At 34.6% G+C, this 18,991-nt stretch overlaps 1 protein-coding gene across 3 annotated transcripts; it reads right to left on the bottom strand.

The window, feature by feature from the left end:
- Window positions 1-6,192: 6,192 nt before the first annotated feature.
- On the bottom strand, window positions 6,193-18,341 carry LOC122027827 (E3 ubiquitin-protein ligase AIRP2-like). 3 transcript variants are annotated; one of them, XM_042586840.1, is made up of 6 exons: window positions 18,067-18,341; window positions 17,715-17,863; window positions 16,580-16,730; window positions 16,394-16,460; window positions 16,072-16,306; window positions 6,193-6,662 (listed from the first exon to the last, which is right to left on the bottom strand). In XM_042586840.1, exons 2-6 carry the CDS (start codon window positions 17,795-17,797, stop codon window positions 6,452-6,454), a joined length of 747 nt encoding a protein of 248 aa, XP_042442774.1. In that variant the 5' UTR covers window positions 17,798-17,863; window positions 18,067-18,341; the 3' UTR covers window positions 6,193-6,451. The 3 variants fall into 3 exon arrangements, with proteins under 3 accessions (XP_042442774.1, XP_042442773.1, XP_042442775.1); XM_042586839.1 differs by having other exon boundaries at window positions 17,715-17,808; XM_042586841.1 differs by lacking the exon at window positions 17,715-17,863 and having other exon boundaries at window positions 6,195-6,662.
- Between the last annotated feature and the right edge of the window lie 650 nt (window positions 18,342-18,991).

Here is an 18,991-nt window from a genome sequence, read left to right as displayed (position 1 = left end):
GTAAAGTATGCAGATTTTTGATAGGCTTAATATGCAGATTTTTGTTAAGCTTTGCATGCAGATTTATGTTAAGCTTTGTATACAGATTTTCAGTACGTAGGGTGTGTTCTAGTGCACACCAAGTGCTTGATAAAATGCTTAGCTCAATATAATGCTACAATAGGCATTTTAATAGCTCAGTTAATGCAGTAGAAGCATTTAAAATAACTTATTTAGTCTTGCTTCAGCTTATATGGGACTACGGTCCAATGGGTGGGCTCCCACAGTCGTCTCTAGGTTCAGATAACCTAGTTAAAGCAAGGTAAGAAAATTAGCTATGAAATCAGTATTTTATTTTCAGCAGTGGCACTGTACTGGATTAGGTATCCATTGGGTTGGGCTCCCACAGTCGTCCCTAGGTTTAGATAACCTAGTAAACCCTACTAGACTCGGAACTTGCAATCCCGGGTTTAGTTAGGGATGCGCGCACAGCAAGTACAGTTGTCGGGCCCATCAGCAGCATGATTATTATTTTAATCTATTATGTAAATAGTTTTCAAAACTTCACAAATTAGTTATGTGAATACAAGTTAGACTCAGTTTAGCATTAATTAGTTCAGCTTATGTATCAGTTCAGTTTCCTATTGATACACATGATAGTTCTATGAGTAGCTATACATGTTAGCTTTTCAGTTAGTTGCTTTCTTTGCTATTTATGAGCATGATTAGCTATACATGTTTAGTATTTCGATTAGTATGATTCCTTTATTGGTTTATGAGCATGATTAGCTATACATGTTTAGTATTTCAGTTAGTATGATTCCTTTATTGATTTATGAGCATGATTAGCTATACATATTTAGTATTTCAGTTAGTATGATTCCTTTATTGGTTTATGAGCATGATTAGCTATACATGTTTAGTATTTTAGTTAGTTAGATTCCTTTGCTATTTATGAGCATGATTATCTTTACATGTTAGCTTTTCAGTTAGTTGATTTCTTTGCTATTTATGAGCCTGAGTAGCTTTACATGTTAGCATTCAGTTTTAGCATGTTTTTATTTATATACATGCACATCGAGTTTTTGTGAGTAGGATAGCGCTCACTAAGCTTTTAGCTTATAGATACTATTTTCCTCCTACTGCAGATAAAGGAAAAGCTAAAGTATAAAGAAGAAGGCGACAAGGAGATGCTGTGACGGTGTGTGATGTGTGGACTATAGAGATCCTTTGGACTTAGCTAAAGAACTCACTTAGTTTAAGAATTTGTTTAGTTTAATTTCTTATTAAGTTGATAAGAAAATTTTGTAGTAAGAAGTTATGTTTCCGCTTTTCATTACCTGCATGTTTTGATTTATTAAACTGCGTGGTTGTGGCTGAGTATACTCTGTATGTATTTACGGATATGGTCACCGGTACAGGGGAGACTTTGTCGAAATTTTTTGGTAGGGTTTCCATGTGATTTTTTTATCATACCGGTTAAGTAGAGTTAGTAGTCAAGTAACGGTCATCCTTAGAGTGTAGTAGTAGTAAGAAGGGTGGTCGTTACAATCCCTTTGTTTCTAAGTAGCACTCATTAGATTTGGGTCATAATTTCTTTGAGACTTAACATCTAACGTAAGCCTCACAACCTTAAATTTTCATAAAAGATACTTTAGGACTCTTCCCAGTCCGTATCTCATATGATGTCTTTGTAACTGCCTTAGATGAAATATGGTTAATAGTGAAAGCAGTAGTTTCTAAAGTATGTCCCCAAAAAGAAGAAGAAAGATCTGCATGACTCATCATTGATCATACCATGTATATCTAATAAAGTGTAATTCCTCCTTTCTGATACATCATTCCATTGTGACGTTTCATATTGAGTGAGTTGGGATATGATCCCAAACTCAACAAGATGATCACGAAATTCTTAGCTTAAGTATTTACCATCTCGATTTGATCAAAGTATCTTAATACCTTTTCTAAGTAGATTTTGTATTTTACTCTTGAATTCTTTGAATTTTTTAAAAGATTTTGACTTGTATTTCATCAAATACACATAGTCATAACTACTGAAATTATCAATAAAAGTAAGAAAATACTAGTAGCCTCCTCTAACTGTTGTATTGAAAGAGCCACATGCATCACTATGTATAAGTCCTAATAATTCATTAGCTCGTTCGCTTTGTCCATAAAAGGAGTTTTAGTAATCTTTCCTAATAGATAAGATTTGCATAGTTCACATGATTTAAAATAAAATGAGTCTAAAAGTCCACCCTTGTAGAGTTTAGATATACGTTTCTCATTTATATGATCCAAGCGATAATACCAAAGATAAGTTTGGTTTACATCATTACATTTTAATTGTTTTGCATTTATGTTATAAACTGAGTTTTCAAGGTCTAGAACATAGAGCTCATTCATAAATTATGCACTATAATAAAATATATCATTTAAATAAATAGAACAACATTTGTCTTTTCTTATAAATGAAAAACCTTTCTTTTCCGAACAAGAAATAAAAATAATGTTCCTAGTTAAAGCAAAGACGCAATAACAATTCTCAAGTTCTAAAACAATCCTAGGCAAAGATAAAAAAAAAATATCCTACAACTATAGCAGCAATTCTTGCTCCATATAGCAGCAATTCTTGCTTCATTACCAACTCATAGGTCTACTTTGCTCTTTGTTAATGATCTAGTCTTTCTTAGATCCTACACATTAGTACAAATGTGAGAAATATATCCGGTATCTAATACTCATGATGAAGAAATAGATAGATTGACTTCTATAAATACAGGAGGCAAAAGTCTCACTTTCCTTTTTCTTCTTCAATTCCTCTAGGTATCTTTTGCAGTTCCTCTTCCAATGTCCGGTCTGACCATAGTGGAAGCAAGATCCTTCCTTAGCTACCTCGCCTTTGGATTTCAATGCAAAAGATTTTGCCTTGCAGGTCTTACCCTTTGGACTTGCGTTTTCCTTTGCCTTTTGTACCATCAATATAGTATTAGGCTTGGTCTTCTTATGATTCAGTTCATTAGTTCTTAATATGTTTAACATCTCAGGCAACGATTGGTAAATTTTATTCATGTTGTAATTCATGACAAATTGACTACAGTTTACAAGCAATGATTGCAGAATTAAATCAATGGCCAACTCTTGGCCCAATGGGAAGCTTAGTCTATCAAGGTTTTCAACATATCCTATCCTCTTAAGAACATGAGTTCCTATAAGACTTCCTTCTGCCATCTTGTATTAAAATAAGGCCTTTGATACTTCAAACCTCTCATGTCTTGCTAGCTCTTGATATAGTTGTTTTAAATGTTTAACCATATCATATGCATCCATGTTCTCGTGTTGCTTCTAAAGCTCAGAGTTTATAGTGGCAAGTATAAGGCATGATACATTCAATATATCATCTTGATGCTTTTTATAAGCATCCTTATCAGCACGAGAGGCATTAGAAATAGGTGGTTCAGGAATGGACTACTCAAGAACATATAATTTCCTTTCTTGCTTGAGGACAATCCTCAAATTTTGGTGTCAATCCAGGATATTAGCTTCATTAAGCATGTCCTTCTCAAGGACATATCATAGCGATAAGGTATTTGAAGTATTTGTAGACATGGTAATCTACAATAATAATAAATACAAAAATAAGTATCATAAAATAGATTCACTTAATTAGGTCTTTAATTAAATAATTTTCCCACAAAATTGTAAGACTGGGTAAGAGTAAGTCATGAATGTGGGCAAACATAGTTTACCCACACTACTAACCCCATACTAATAGAGATTAGGAGCTAGTGATGTAGATAAACATGGTTTACCCACACTACTAGCCCTAAACTCAATATTGATTACATTTTAGTGAGCCAAGATCTATATTTTACTTTGTCTTGAGTTAGCTTTGGCTAATCATCCAAGACTTGATATTTAGGTAGGTAACTTCTAGAATTTCATCTAATGCAACTCTTGGATACTTAGGTGAATAGCACAATTTGTTCTTTTCCCATCTAATGGTGTATATCCTAATTTTATGCCTCTAAGTTCTCAATCTTATTGAGATAACTTAGTTAAGTCATACCCAATGTTTGATAAGCTGGATATCACAATTATCATATCATATTCTATCAAGATAAATAAAGACACTTTACGTTGGTAAACCTATCTACTATTGATTAAGACAATAATGAGTATCAAACTTTGGTAGACAACTTAAATTGATTTAATTCTAGTAATTTAACATACATCACATAAGTATGATGTATATCAACATACTTCTCAAGCCAATGAGAGGTTCAAAAGGTCAATCTAAGGGAATTGCATCATCTCTGAGTGTTTCCTCGGTTGTCAACCCAAGGGACCTACATCTCCTCCAAGTGCTTCCTCGATTTGCATGTGTGGTCTCCTCCTTAATTACAACTTTGTAGTCTAGTACTATACCAGTACTATTCTAATTTATACGTTACAATTAAAGAAAATCTCAAATTACATTCGAGGGGAGTTAGATGAGAATAGAAAATGTGAGAATAGAAGGCACGACACGTAGGCCATATTAATTTTACAACAGTCGCACACAATCCAATCACATCGGAGTAAAGGGTCATAACCATGCATCATGTTATACATCACATGTATCAATTTTATAATATCATTTTTATTTTGATTCCTATTGAAGATTTATGTGGCATAACCACACAAGGTCCTAAGGACAGCACCCCTAGTAGAGTCCAATGAGCAGCACCCCTGGCGGTTCCTTAACTCATTAAATGAGTTGTTGGCATATTTTCCTTTGACATTAACAATCAAATTTCATAAACTATTCATAACAATTTGATCCATTATTATAATCAAATTACAATATTGATTATTGACAGAATGATTAATATCTCATGATCGCAAATATATCAATAGTAATAAAACCTCTATTCTTTGAATAGTCGAATGAAATCATATTATAACATTCATATTATCGAATTAACATGAAGCTACAATCACTACTATTTTATACTAGATTAATCAAAACACCTATAAATTATTCATCTAGAATCATGATAAATATGTTCATTTATATCTGATATAAAAGCAAACATGAAATCGAATTCACAAGTGGCTCTGATACCACTATTGGATTCCAGCAAAATTAAAGTATTAAAATAAAAATAGCAGTATAGGGAACCCACCAAAGATTTGCATGTGAGCTCTAATTACATCGTTGGTATAGAATTTTACCTCTTGATGCATAAAATCATTGCGAATTTGAGAGTCAGGTCGATCTGAGCGCGATCAGTACATTTACGGCTCTAGTGTTATCCACAAGAGCATAACCACCACCCGTCTTACTAGTACAATTGGAGTCTCTCAAAATCATATGCACGTAATACTAGCTACCATGCATATATATATATATATATATATATATATATATATATATATATATATATATAAGTAAAGATAAATTTTTAACTTTTAGGGTTATCTTTTCAGATAAGACATGTTTACCGTCACTAAGTTTTATTTAATAAGACTTTATAAAATATGATCAAGTCTTATTTGATAAGACTTTATCTAATAACATGGTCAAATCTTATCTACTAAAATATTATCTAATAATATAAGCTTCATTTAGTTTGAGTTTATTTGAAAAATCCAAATAAATATTAGACTAATTATTAATCCAATAAATTTAAGATACAATTAGATTAATTCATTAATCCAATAAAATCCAATTAGATTAAAATAGAACTTTGATTGAATTTCAAACATTTTGATCTAACAAATCAAGTTGAGTCTCATTGGACCAATAATCTCCCCATCAATCTCCTTAACATAACCAAGTTGGGACTTGTTGCACCAACAAGTTTTATCAATATATACTATCTATAATACATTCCTGAAATGGTGTTTCACAACCAACTCTTTGTTTGGATTTAAAGTTTTGAGATCTAATGTACTCTTTGAGAAATTCTAATTTCCTTGGCTGCTTCTGCAGGATTATTAGTGCTTGAATCTTCAATGTCATCCAAGTGGTTTTAAGTTGACAGTGCAATACAAATTATTTGCTAAATATAAATATTGTAGAATCCACATATACGCATCATACCTTCAAAGGAACTAGTATCAAGAATATTAACAATAAAAGATAAAAATGCACAACTCTACCTGTAAATTTGCTGATCTCTTGGTGATCCTGCTACAAGATCCAATGAGCAAGGCATCCAAAACATTTTGATCAAAAAAAAAACAGCATTCCATATAATATATTTTGCTTGTTTGCTTACATCAACCAACTTACAAACGAAAAATATTTACCGATAGGGATACACATCCTTAGAGACTAACCTCCTTAAATGAGCATGCTGAGGAATCAGATGCAGCCTAGAAGCAGGAATGTAATATCATGCTCTGATGAGAACAATCTCCAAACAAGCTGCAGCATAACGAATAAAAGAAGTCATAGGTGAAGAAGCAGTGGTGTCCCTGTAGATCATTTGACATGAGAATCATAGACATTCACGACAGAATTTGGCATGACTAGCGGTAACTTCTCTACGTATATGAACAGGCACCTCAGGTTCTCTTTTACCACTGATGCCATGTCAACTACATCTCTCCTGTCAGTGAGTATCCAAAGGTCACTTGGATTAACCTTCTTCAAACTATCACGGCAGAAGGGGCATGACTGTGACCTTGCATTCCTGCATCAAAGGTTGTGATTTAACGAGAACATTACTAGAGATTTTTTACTAGAGATTTACCATATGCCAATGAATTTTAGGTTACAAACTAGTGAAAACCTTCTCCATAAAAATTAGTCCAGTGTTTTGGTGAAGTTAAATTTCAAATGTAGATCATTAAATGGCACATAAGATAATATAGCTTAAAAGTACGTATTAGATTCACATAAACTTATAATATAATCTTGATGTTCAATGAGAAGATCAAGAACACAGTTTGAGCAAATTATGCGAGGAAAAACAACATATCAAAGTCATGAAGTAGTTCTATTGAGGTACCAACTAAATGCAGACTTTATATTAAAGAAAGAATGATATCCATTTGTGTTTGACATCCAGCAAAAATGGAAGTATTTAGGTCAAAGTAATGATATAGGAATCTATTAGCAGCTGAGTCTTGTTCGGATCTTGATTGGGAAAGTTGGCTAGAGGAGATCAAGTGGGAGAACATTTGGCCAATGCAAGTGAGGTAACAGTTTAAATTCGACCTAACTGCTAGGAGATAAGTGGTAGATTGAGTTTGATTGAAAGGTGAGCAAAGTGTCTGAGTGAATAGGTGTTGGATTAATTTTGACAGTAAGGATTGAGTTGAAATTGGGCTGTAAGGTGTTGTGGAGATATATTGAGCTACATGGGTTGAGGTTAAAAATATTTGGTGAGATAGATTGAATCGGAGATTATGAATCACTTGAGCACTATAACGCAGTGTTGCAGATTTAAATGGGTCCAAAAGTTTATTTCTTCCATGCAACCTTGAATCTTCTTCTGTATGGCTCAAAGTGAGTATCTATTCAATAATAATGCACCATGTGGCCAAGGTGGATCCAGCCAGTTCTTATAATGATTTTCAATTGTTGGCTAAAATTATCTGGACATGATTTGACTTCTCAGTTCTCAATGTTTAACTCAAAGCACAAAGATTAATCATATTCCAATATTGACCATCTTGAAGTACACGTATCGTCCATCCATTTAAAATCAATGGGTACTTTTTTCCACATCAGTTGTATGAAGTTTCACAACATGGAATGTGATGCAAAATCCTTATTAACTTACTCCTACATTACTTGGGATAACAATTGGTAGACACCAATTATTATCAATCTTAAGTTGTGCCCTCTTTTAATCTTTGTATTCTCACACATGACGATAATGGGGTCATTTGTTAAAAAAATGGTCTTTACTTGTACTCTTTTACTACCACAAGATCTCTCTGCCTTAACTTTCTTTAGTTTAGAAGCTCTTGTGGCCACTATGGTAAGCACACATTTATTCCGAATCCAATTTCCAGTTTACTCATTTATCATCCAATTGCTAAATAGTTTGAACCTAACTTTTGTCCAACAGGACATCATCCCCGGTGCTTCCATGCATGATTTAAATTTCAACCCGTGCCAGAGTTTTGGTCACAAACCAGAACGTACGATTTCAGTACCGTATTGTGTCATGCCAATATAATGTGAATACTTTATATATATATATATATATATATATATATATATATATATATATATATATAACTCCGTCCATGACAAACCAGTTATGGTCAATTCCGAACCAAGATACAGGAGGAGGGTTACATTAAGTTGTCAGCTAGCGTTAAAACTATGACAAATGTTCAATGAATGGATCCATTAAACTATTGTGCTAATGGTAGATTGTTCTCCGGAAGGAACGCATTGCAGGGTCTGACTGTAACGTCTCGGCAAAGACCCCTATATCTCCAGAACTCAGGTGTAGTATTAAATATGCAAGAGTTCATGCTGCAGGGTCCGACTGTAACGTATCGACAAGGATTGCTGCATCTCCATGAGAACTTGGTATAGTGTTAAATAGGCAAGAGTTTTAAAATTTGAAACATAGAATATATGAACCCTCACTGGTAAATCAATGAAGGTAGTAGATACGATGATTAGGAGAAGAATTAGTATTTTGTGTGTACAAGAAATAAAATGGGTAGATAAGAAGGCAAATATGATAGAGAACTCAGGTTTTAAGTTATGGTACATAGGAAAAAGTAAAGAAAAAAATGGAGTGGACATTGTTATAGATAGTTCGTTAAAGGATGAAGTTGTAAGAGTAGTTAGAAAAGGGGATAGAATTATAACCTCTAAGATAATAGTGGCGAGGGAAACTATGAACATAATTAGCGTATATGCATCGTAAGTAGGATTAGATGAAGCTACCAAATCAAGGGTTTTGGGACGACTTAAATGAATTATTACAAAACATTCCGCCAAATGAAATGATTTTAATAGGAGGTAATCTAAATGAGTATGTCAGAATAAAAAATGAGGAATATGGGAAGATACATGGGGTTATGGGTTTGGAACGAGAAATGAAGAAGAGAAAACTATATTAGATTTTACGATAATATATGACCTTATATTAGCTAATACGTTTTTTAAGAAAAGAGAAAAATATTTAGTCACGTTCAAAAGTGGGAATAATAAATCGCAAATTGACTTTCTTATGGTTAGGAAAAATCATAGAAAGATTTGTAAAAATTATAAAGTCATCCCGGAAGAAAGCTTAACTACCAAACATAGGTTAGTAGTGTTGGATATACGTCTCAAGCATAGTATCAATAGAAAGAAAAAATATACGACTCCTAGAATTAAGTGGTGAAAATTAAAGGATGGGAAGCAAAATATATTTAAGGAGAATGTAGGAGTATAAGCATTAGGTGAAATATACGGTAGCTCTAATACGACATTGGATAAGATGATATCAAAGTTGAAAATAGTAGCTAAGCATGAACTCGGTGAGTTAAAATGGCATCCACCAAAGTAAGAAATCTTGATGGTGGAAGTAAGAAATCTTCCCTATCCTAGTTTTCTTCATCGAAGTATTGCAATATTTTCGTATCCCATTATCACAGCTTGGCCCTAATTCCTTCTACATCTTGACGGGGGTGGTAATCCTTTAATGTTTGTATCCTATTCCACTTTCTCCTCGCTTCTTTCATTTTTTCTTTTCCTCGAAAAAGATGAAGGATGGGGTCTTCTTCTTTTACTTCCGATCCGAGATTAACCTAATCAAGGAGCTTCCTTCATCCCACAAGGGATGGAAACCCCAATTCTTCTTCGTTAAACCCCAAGGTTCCATTTCTTGGCCGACTTACTGGTAGCCAAAATTGCCCCCACCTCTGGCTTTGAAAGACTATCACTTGGAGCGGAGCTACTTCAGTGCATCCCATAAGCTATTAAGCTTGCAGTTCAACAACAATGTCCTAATCGAGGAAGATTGCTACATATGTTCGGGCTAAGCCTAAGATCGACTCCCCTCAACGCTCTATTTGGTAAGAACTTTCATAATCACAAGTTTTGACATCTAAATGAAGACATGTTATTTTTTACAGCCGACACGATGAGAGCATTGTTGAACAAGATGATGAAACTTACTGCTATAAAACTGGAGGCATGCGAAGTAGTCATCGTTGATCTTACTGAGGCAGCACCTGAGGAAGGAGCACCCCTGACTCCGGTTGCAGCCCCAACAGAGGTGGCTCTCTAATCAGTGGCGAGAGCACCAAGCCCGATGGGAGAGTCGAGGAGGTCTGCTGCTCATCGATCTAGTGCCTCGAGACTGACTTCGGAGTCTGAGGCCCCCTCATAATTTTGAGGAAGAGGCCAACTAAAAGTATCACTGTTGTTGTAGAATCGTAAGTGTATTTTGGTAACAAACTTAGTACAAGTCAGTTTTTAGCCATCAAACTGAGTACTAACCAAAGGTTGAGTAGCAGTTTTGATAAGAGCGGGTGATAAAATACCTAAAATAGTAGCTTCATCGATCGTGGAGTTTGTAGCTCCACTATCGAGGAAGGCATGAAGGGTAAATTCAAGGTCATGGATGTTTACGAAACATCAAACTCGTATATTTGTGGTCCAACCAGTATTACAAATACTTGGTGTTTTGATAAAATCCAGATCCATATTTGGATCAATCATTACACCTTTTCCTTTATTAGCTTGTGAAGTGAAGGCTATCGGGGGATTAAGGCTATGTAGCTTAGCTTCTAGAAGGTTAAGTCGAGTTCTAAGACGGAAACTATTGTTTCAAGAAGTGTGTTTCTGGTACTGCTTCTGACGTGAGTTGTTATGGGTATGAAAATAGCAAAAGTTTATTCTAGGCATAAGTTATAAATTTATCATCAACAAAGTTTGCATGTACCTCGTTTATCTATGGCAAGGCAAAAGTCGCATAGAAAACATGGAACATTATTTGTTCCTGTTTTTAAGTTCCAATCACGAGGGCATTCAGGCATGCATGTTTGGTCGTATAGTTGTGGTGTTTAGATGTGAGATGTGTTGGAAAATCATATCCATATTCTCTGATGGGAATAGATCATCCCATTGCTCTTCTAAGTCATCAAAGTTAGTTGTAGGGCTATTACTATCGTCATGATACAAACCATATTTCTCAGTTATCCTAGAAGGGGTACGTAGGAAGGAATTGACTAATTTATAATCTGAAGATGGGATTTCTTATATATTATTGAGTGACACAATGGAGTAGATAAACGAAGTATTTGATACATCTGATTGAACTTTTACTAAATCCAAATTGGTGCATGTTACTAGTTTTGCTTCCCTAGTATATAAGTTTTTCTTAGTTAGGCCAGTAGATGATGGGTGTCTAGGTTCATTACATGCAAAACAAGTGATGGTATCCGCATAGGTTTTCTTCGGCTTAAACCGTTGGACATGTTTATCCTTATTTAGATATGGTTTTTTTTCTGGACTCTTTCTTAAATAATACATTTTCTTAGGCCTGACTTTGGGCCTAGAAAGTAGGCGACCTTTTTCTTGGTCTATATTGTCGGTGTTGATTTCCTTTTGTATTATTTGGGAGTATATATTTGGCTACAAAAACCGTATTATTGATTTTTAAGTTGTTTTTTTTATCTCCTTTAGTACTAAGCTGATGTATTGTATTCACACTCCTATATTATCGTATTGGGGTGCTACCTTCATGTTTGTCCGTGCCTTATGAATTTCCTTACCTAAGTCTCCTGGTAATTTACTAAACAATCCTTCATATAATTCAAGATTACAGTAATTTTCTAAAATTGTTGTGAGTGCTAGGAAGTAAAATGGTCTTATTGAATTCCAACTAAACAGTTGGAGTTGTTCTAGATCTCTCATGGTCTCCCTTTGCCGTAGATCTAGTCATGTATTAGCATCTTTTGTTGTTAAAAGTATGTGGATAGTATAATAGAAATTTAAGATGTTATTTCCTTGTGATGCTATGCGAGCTATTTCTTCTGAAAAGTTTATTTTATAAGCTTCCCATGCAGCTCTTGCTAAGCCTAAGTAGTTTTCTCCCACTTTCATCATAGCTTCTCCGATTTCTATGTCAAGTTCATGTATAGTTTGATAGTCTCTTTGAATTGAGACAGTTTATTGTTCTAAGTAGGTATCATATAGTTGAGGGTCATCGCATTCTCCTATAATTAAAATTACAAAAAATTTCCCGAAATAAGTGATTTCTGGTGGTCTTCGTTTTCCTATGGTTCTAATTAACGGATTATTATTTGTATAAGGAGTATTTTTGTTCTAGGAGGATGGCCTTGTCCATAATCTCTTGTTCCCATTGAACTTTCGGGATACATAATTGCTAATGGGGGAGTTGTTATTGGTGGTCTTAGGGTAGATGTCGCACTAGATTCTCTTGGGTTCATGAGGTTAACTTCTTTAGGTTGCTTTCTATCAATAATATTTCGGTCTTCATCAAGGTATAACTCCCCGTCATGCTCTAGTTTTTGTTGTTTCTCAAATTGTTCAAGTTCTATTAATTCTTCCGAATTTATGCATGCGCATGTATACGTATTCATCTAAGCATAAAAAAACTCGTGCTGTAGTTCTTGTTGAAACATACAGATTATGTTGTTTTGTTGATATACAAGTTGGTAAACTAATTGAAGGTGTTGATTCCTTAGTTGTTGTAATGTTTGTCTTGCATTCTTTAAGGTCTCTTCTTCTGTAATTAGTTCAATATGCATTAAGTTAAAGTTTTTTGTTTCTTCACTTTCCTTTGTTTATGAAGTAGAAGGTTTATAATCATTAAACCTAACAGCCAGGTTGAATACATGATTGGCTCTGTAAGTTGAAGAGTTTGGGTTTGAGTTACGAGGTTCATATTCCAGTCTAGTCTTGCTAGGTTTACTAACGAGAACTTCTTTGGTTTTAGGTGGTAAACACCTTTTCATGTAAAAGGCTTCAATGCTATTACTGATATGCGTCTTAAAACTATTATTAATTTGTGTCATAGTCTTTCGTAAGAAAATTGTCTATTTGGACATTATGTTTTTGGAAATTTTCATATCCTTTGGCTTGGACCAGAATTTTAATGTGTTTGATAAAGTCTAGAATGGTCATATTAAAGTTTGGGTAAAAATATGTAATGCCTATGTTGCTATTCATATCTACCTCAATAAGTTTTTCATCATGTCATATAGAACTAGGAATATTTTTGCTCCTATACTTTTCCTAGTTAATCCTCTTAGACCAAATATAATTAGTCCTAGGTGAATATAATTATATCTTCGTTGTAAAAGTATTCTTGTTGATTCGTCATAAGATTCAATCTTTCTCCTCCTCCGTCAGGGAGATGAAGAGGTTGTGTCCTATGATGACAATAAAGTGATATAGAAAAAGATAGTATCCCTTGATTATATAGTCTTCTTAGATTAAGTGAATTTAATTATTCATTGGAAAAGATCATTAAGTTCCTTTCTATGTCTATAAGATCTTGCAATTGATAGGTTGAGGTACTGCTATGTCTTCTGGTTATGATATTATCTAACCAGGAAGTTGTATTTGTTTCCGTCTGTGCTCTCACTGTTTGTGAGGAACATTGTGAAGGGCCCAATTTGATTTCTTGTTAGACTACGTGGTATAAGTTAAGAAGGAATATGTTTTAGATTGTCGTTTGAAGATGGTTTGGTTAAGTCTTTTGTTAAACTTTCTATACTTTCTCGCCACTCGGTAGCCTTGGTTGTTTTCTGAATTTGTGTTTCAACTTGAAGTAGTTTCTTTTCTAATATCATGAGTCGGTAGTGTAATGATACTAATAGTGCTATTATAGTATTGTTTTGCTAGAGTAAAACTTGATCTCCTTTCCCAGTAACTTCAAGCTTACAATAGTCGTTATCTTGGATTTTTGAAAATTGTCCGGAAAAGTCCAAGGCTTCTTCATAATATGTATTTTCAAAATTCAATTTGTTCATTTATATTTAATGTCTTCAAATGTAGTATGTAAATTCTTAAGATCGTCTCCTATCTGTGTTGTAATTAAGTCTTTAATTTGTAGTAGAATCGTTCTAGACTGAAGTTCAAAGTGTTTATACTGAAGTTCAAAGTTCTTAGATTTATTTTCTTCAATAAGTTTCGAAAGGCTTAGGATTTCTTTCTTGGTAGGAATACTAAGTAGATTGAGTTGGCTAAATCGTCTGTTTAACGAGTCTTGTGCGTCTCTTAAAAAGTCTATGTTTCATTTTCAATTACTGATTATCTGAGTTTGTTGTAATAAAGTTTGAGACACTTTGTCTAATAAATATTTTGTCTATTGTTGTTGAGAGTCCAAGGCAGATCCTATAGTAAGGAGTACGTCTACAATAGTATTTAGGTGTGAATCATCATTATGTAACCAATGACTGTAATAATTTTCCTAGCGGGGTATCGTGAGGCTAAATCTAAAAAAGTCTTCTAAGTTCTTGGAACTAGAAGTCATGTATTGTGGTCAAAGGTCTTAAGGCTCTTACACCAATATTTATATGCTTAGTGTCAAAGGTCTTAAGGCTCTTACATCATGTGTTGAATTTTGAAGTAGAAGTTGGATTTGAAGATAATATTTTCAGTGGTGTTTTTCAGTTTTTTTAACAATGAACAATGATCAGTGTGAATAGTACTAGTAAACACTAATTGTGAACAGTCATTGTGATGGGTGTTTTTGAGCTTTAGGATGAATCTATGTACTTTGGAAGGGTGTTTTCTTCATTTTTGCTTCTCGTTAGTGAGAATCACCAATTAGGAAGCAACAAGAACCATATGTCTTGTTGTTCAAGCGTTACCCCGACTTTTTCAGGTCTTATAACGAGCTTTCAGTAACTCTTGCATCATAGGTTTTACAAGCTTAAACCACATGACAATTCCATCATCTTCCTTAGATAGTTAGTTACCTTTCTTATACTCGGATAAAGTCTAAGAATTCTTGAAGACAAATGAGACGAAAACAAAGCCTTCCGTCCTAGAAAATTCTTGCTCCATCCCTGCCAACAGGGTTACGCCTAAAGCTCAGATCTTTTCCCAACTTTAGAGCAAAAGCCTCTGAGCAAACTCTAGTGAGTTGCACAACTCCATTATGAGCTACCTTCAAAACCACTTTCCCAAAAGACGACGAGCTCATTGGAGGATCAACTATACTAACAAGCCTTCAAAAAGCTCAAAATTAGCTTACATTTATATGCATGGCAGCTATACTCACCAACCTCTTGATCAAGTACCACAACATGAGCAGCTTGAATTAATTGCACACACTACCAAGGCTAATTGTTGTCTAGTACTAGATTCTATCACAGTCAAAATTATTGCAACTGCATTGCACGGACAACAAAATGTTACCGATGCTAATGCAATATTGGTATATGTCTATTACCGGAATGATAAAAATACTTTCAGTAACCGATTAATACTTCCACACTTGAAACCATAGCAGCAACTATTATTAAAGTATCATTTGAAATAATATGGTTTCAATACCTTGTAATATTGACCTCAGCATGCATCAACATTCTTCAAAGCATGCCAAGACCAACTTACATTTATAAGAGTATCACAATTAGAAAGTCAATTAAATTAAAATTTTACAAGGAATAAAAAAATATATAACATACATCTTGACTAATCATCATAGTTTACCAATACAAAATATATAACTTATATCATTTTGAAGCTTTGGTTCCCATAGACTCTAGTGAGATCAACTCAAAAACCGATTAAGTAATATTCCTTATACATCTTGTATTTAAAATAGTTGGAAACCTTCATGGAAAATGTATATTCCCATAGTGATACACTTTATGCCAACTAATATTGATCAGCACTTTAAATCATAGAAGCGACAATGGCTTTCGAATGACATTCCTCCCTATTAGAAGGAAAAAAAAATAAAGAGAAGAGATTACAAGTCAAAAAGAAGAGAAGAAAAGAAGGGAAAGGAAGAATCCCTAGTTTCAGCTTAGCATTTATCAAGAATATCACCTTTCAAGCACATAAAACAATTATAATGAAATTGTTAGTTGCATTTATCAGATTTAAATACTTGAACTATCATGGATGTAACTCAGATGAAGGAAAAAAATGCATACCACTGATGGTAGCACCTCCTGCACATAGCATGGCAACAATTTGGCAAAACAACCTTGCTGTTGGACTCCATGCAGATAGCACATTCTTCCTCTCTTTCGACTTCTATTTCTGATATTTGCTGCTTGCACTCATCTTCTCTTCTCCTATATCTTTCCATACAAATGGTTTTTTGTCTTTTATCCTCCACATCAGTTATGCCTTTGGGTAATTGCATTAAAGAAGGTAAAATCACACCTATATACACACACAATTCAAAGGCCATATCAAGAATACTGATATATTCAGTGATACATTAGTTTGAACAAAAGACAGTATGCATACCATAAAACTCCTGGATACTCGCTTTCCTTTCCTGGATGGACATCGTTGTTTTTCCATCAACATAAACCTGCATAGTGAAAAATGAAAGATCATAAAAAGATGAGGGAAGAAGAAACAACAGAAAGAAAATTCAATATGTTTTCACTGCTGGATATAACATAAAAACTAGTAGCTGGATATGACAACCTTATAAATGAGAATTCTCAAAAGACCAAGAGCCCCTGCAAAGCTACAGTCTGTCCATTGTACTAGGAAAAGGAACAAATGTGCAGTTGGACTATATGACATTCGCATCTGAAGACAGGCACCGTCATATTCTGTTGGGAAATCTGAAGCACTGCACTTCAACAGACATTAGACATTGTAACATGGAGACAACAGCAAGACTAGACCACGAGTTTTCTCCTTTTTGAGATCTGATTAGGTTTAAGAAGCATTTCACTATGGTTTTAAATTTTTAGTTTCGACTGAGATAAGAATTGCTATTTATAAAGAAAACAAAACTAGATAAGGATTAATAAACTTCTCAAATAAACATAACAAATGTTGGATCTTTGGAACTATTATCACTGCAAGTTACACATGCAAAGTGAGATAGCAAAGAAGCAAGCAATCAGACAATAATATCTAGTGGTATTCAAACAAAAGTTAGCCATCATAGGCACAAACTTTACGGTGTTAAACCAATAAGCTAGAAGCGCCTCGATCTATGTCATTTCATAAGTAAATAAGGGGGAAAAATAAACAAGTGTCAGGAACAGAACCACATCAGGGGAAAAAAAAGAGACAACCTTGGGATGATTTGAAAAGGGTATGAGCCAAACTAACTTGAGACTAGAGCAAACAAATCAAATGGATAAAGTAGGAACAAATGAAGGAAATAACAAAAGCAAAAAAAAAAAAAAAAGAGGACATTTGGCTGGTATAGGTAGGAAAAAGTAGCACCATCCTGTCTCACCACTCAATTGAAAAGAAATGCCCTCAGAACCCCATCATAAGCAAGCAGAAATAAGCAGTAATCGGCAATCCGTTCTTATCTTCAAAAATTTTGCATAATTGATAATCTCTGAGGAATATCATTCGGCAAAACCTCCGTATACAATGCGGCAACACTTCATTCTGACTGAGAATTACCAAAAACCAAAAACTGCACAAAAATTAACTTCCCGTTCATCAAACTGCATCAATTGCGGCAATGGGATTGATTTTTCAACAACCAGATGATCAATGTGTAAAGCGTGTGTTTAAATATCTTCGCCTGTTAGAAAAACTTTACAACGTTGATGATTATCAAAATTTAACTTGTTACATAAAAATTCACCTGTGACTGCTCATCCTACAAAAACAAGTAGCCCTCATACGACCACTGCATAGAGTCATAGGAGCCAATATTTGCTTAACCATTTCACAGTTAACTGAATGAAGTAAAAGAAGAAGTGTCAAATCCACCTAGTAATTCTCGACCTCCCACTGAATGAACAAGAAAACACAACCAGAAAATACCAGCATTATCTACTATTGTCGGAAAAATTCACAAAACCACAAATCAGCTCCACCATGAAATTACAACCAAAGTAACAATTTATCCGACCGGAACGGGAAATCCAGAAGCAGAAGTAAGAGAACAAGAAGGGGATCACAAGATCGGGCGACAGAGAAGGAATTCCACTCACACTGAGTTGGCATGCTGGATGTCAGCTTCGAGCACCTTGAGCGAGTCCTTGAAGGATTTGCGCATAGGAACGAGGCCCATCTCCGCCCGAAATCATCCAAGACGACCAAGTCCCCAACTCAATCCACCACCCCCGCCCCCTAATTTCTCGATCCACCAAACCCTAAAGATCCGCTTCTCCTCCTCCGCCACTCTCTCTCTCTCTCGATATCTCTGTTTTATCTCCCGTTGCTTTAGAAGAGCGAAGAGTAAACGGCAAGAGCACCAAGTGAGAAAAGGGTCAGCTGTTCGACCTCCACGCGCACCCTAAATAGGCGGGGGCTGTACAAGAAATATTTAATCGTCGGGTCCCATCGAAAGCAACGGCTTTGATTCGTTGGGGAAAGCAAGTACGTTTCGGCGGGGGCGGTTTTGTCGTCGTTGAAGGTCGGGTATAAATAAAGCTGCTTGCGCTATTCGAACGGTCGAAAAGGATCGATTCATTAAACTGTCATTGTAACCGACACTAAAAGAAAAATACTTAATTTGTCAAATTTTGCTGGAAGATGGTGCTCCTCCGACTGCCTGTTGTATTAAAATGAGAATTTTGATTTACTAAGGCACGTAGGTGTTCTAATAATTTTATATCAGACGGTCCAATATTATGGACTCCCGATTAGATCATTATGAAAATATTTTGTTTTACCACGGCGAATAACTATAAGAGTGAGTTCAAATTTATTAACTCAAATTCAATATAGAGTATTCGGAACTATGTTTGATTGACTTTTCACTTAAATGCTTTCCTATGTTTTAAATTTATCCTAAGAATATTGGGTTAATGAGATCATTCGTTGGGAGTACATTCTGATTTATCGTAATGGTTGTGGAAATTTTTCATGGGTCTGAGTCAAATCGATCACATAGGATTAGTCCGTATAAATTAG

The sequence above is a fragment of the Zingiber officinale genome, chromosome 10A (assembly GCF_018446385.1).
Source record: "Zingiber officinale cultivar Zhangliang chromosome 10A, Zo_v1.1, whole genome shotgun sequence".
In the NCBI taxonomy this organism is placed as follows: Eukaryota; Viridiplantae; Streptophyta; class Magnoliopsida; order Zingiberales; family Zingiberaceae; genus Zingiber; species Zingiber officinale.
This window is presented reverse-complemented; position numbering and strand designations above follow the sequence as displayed.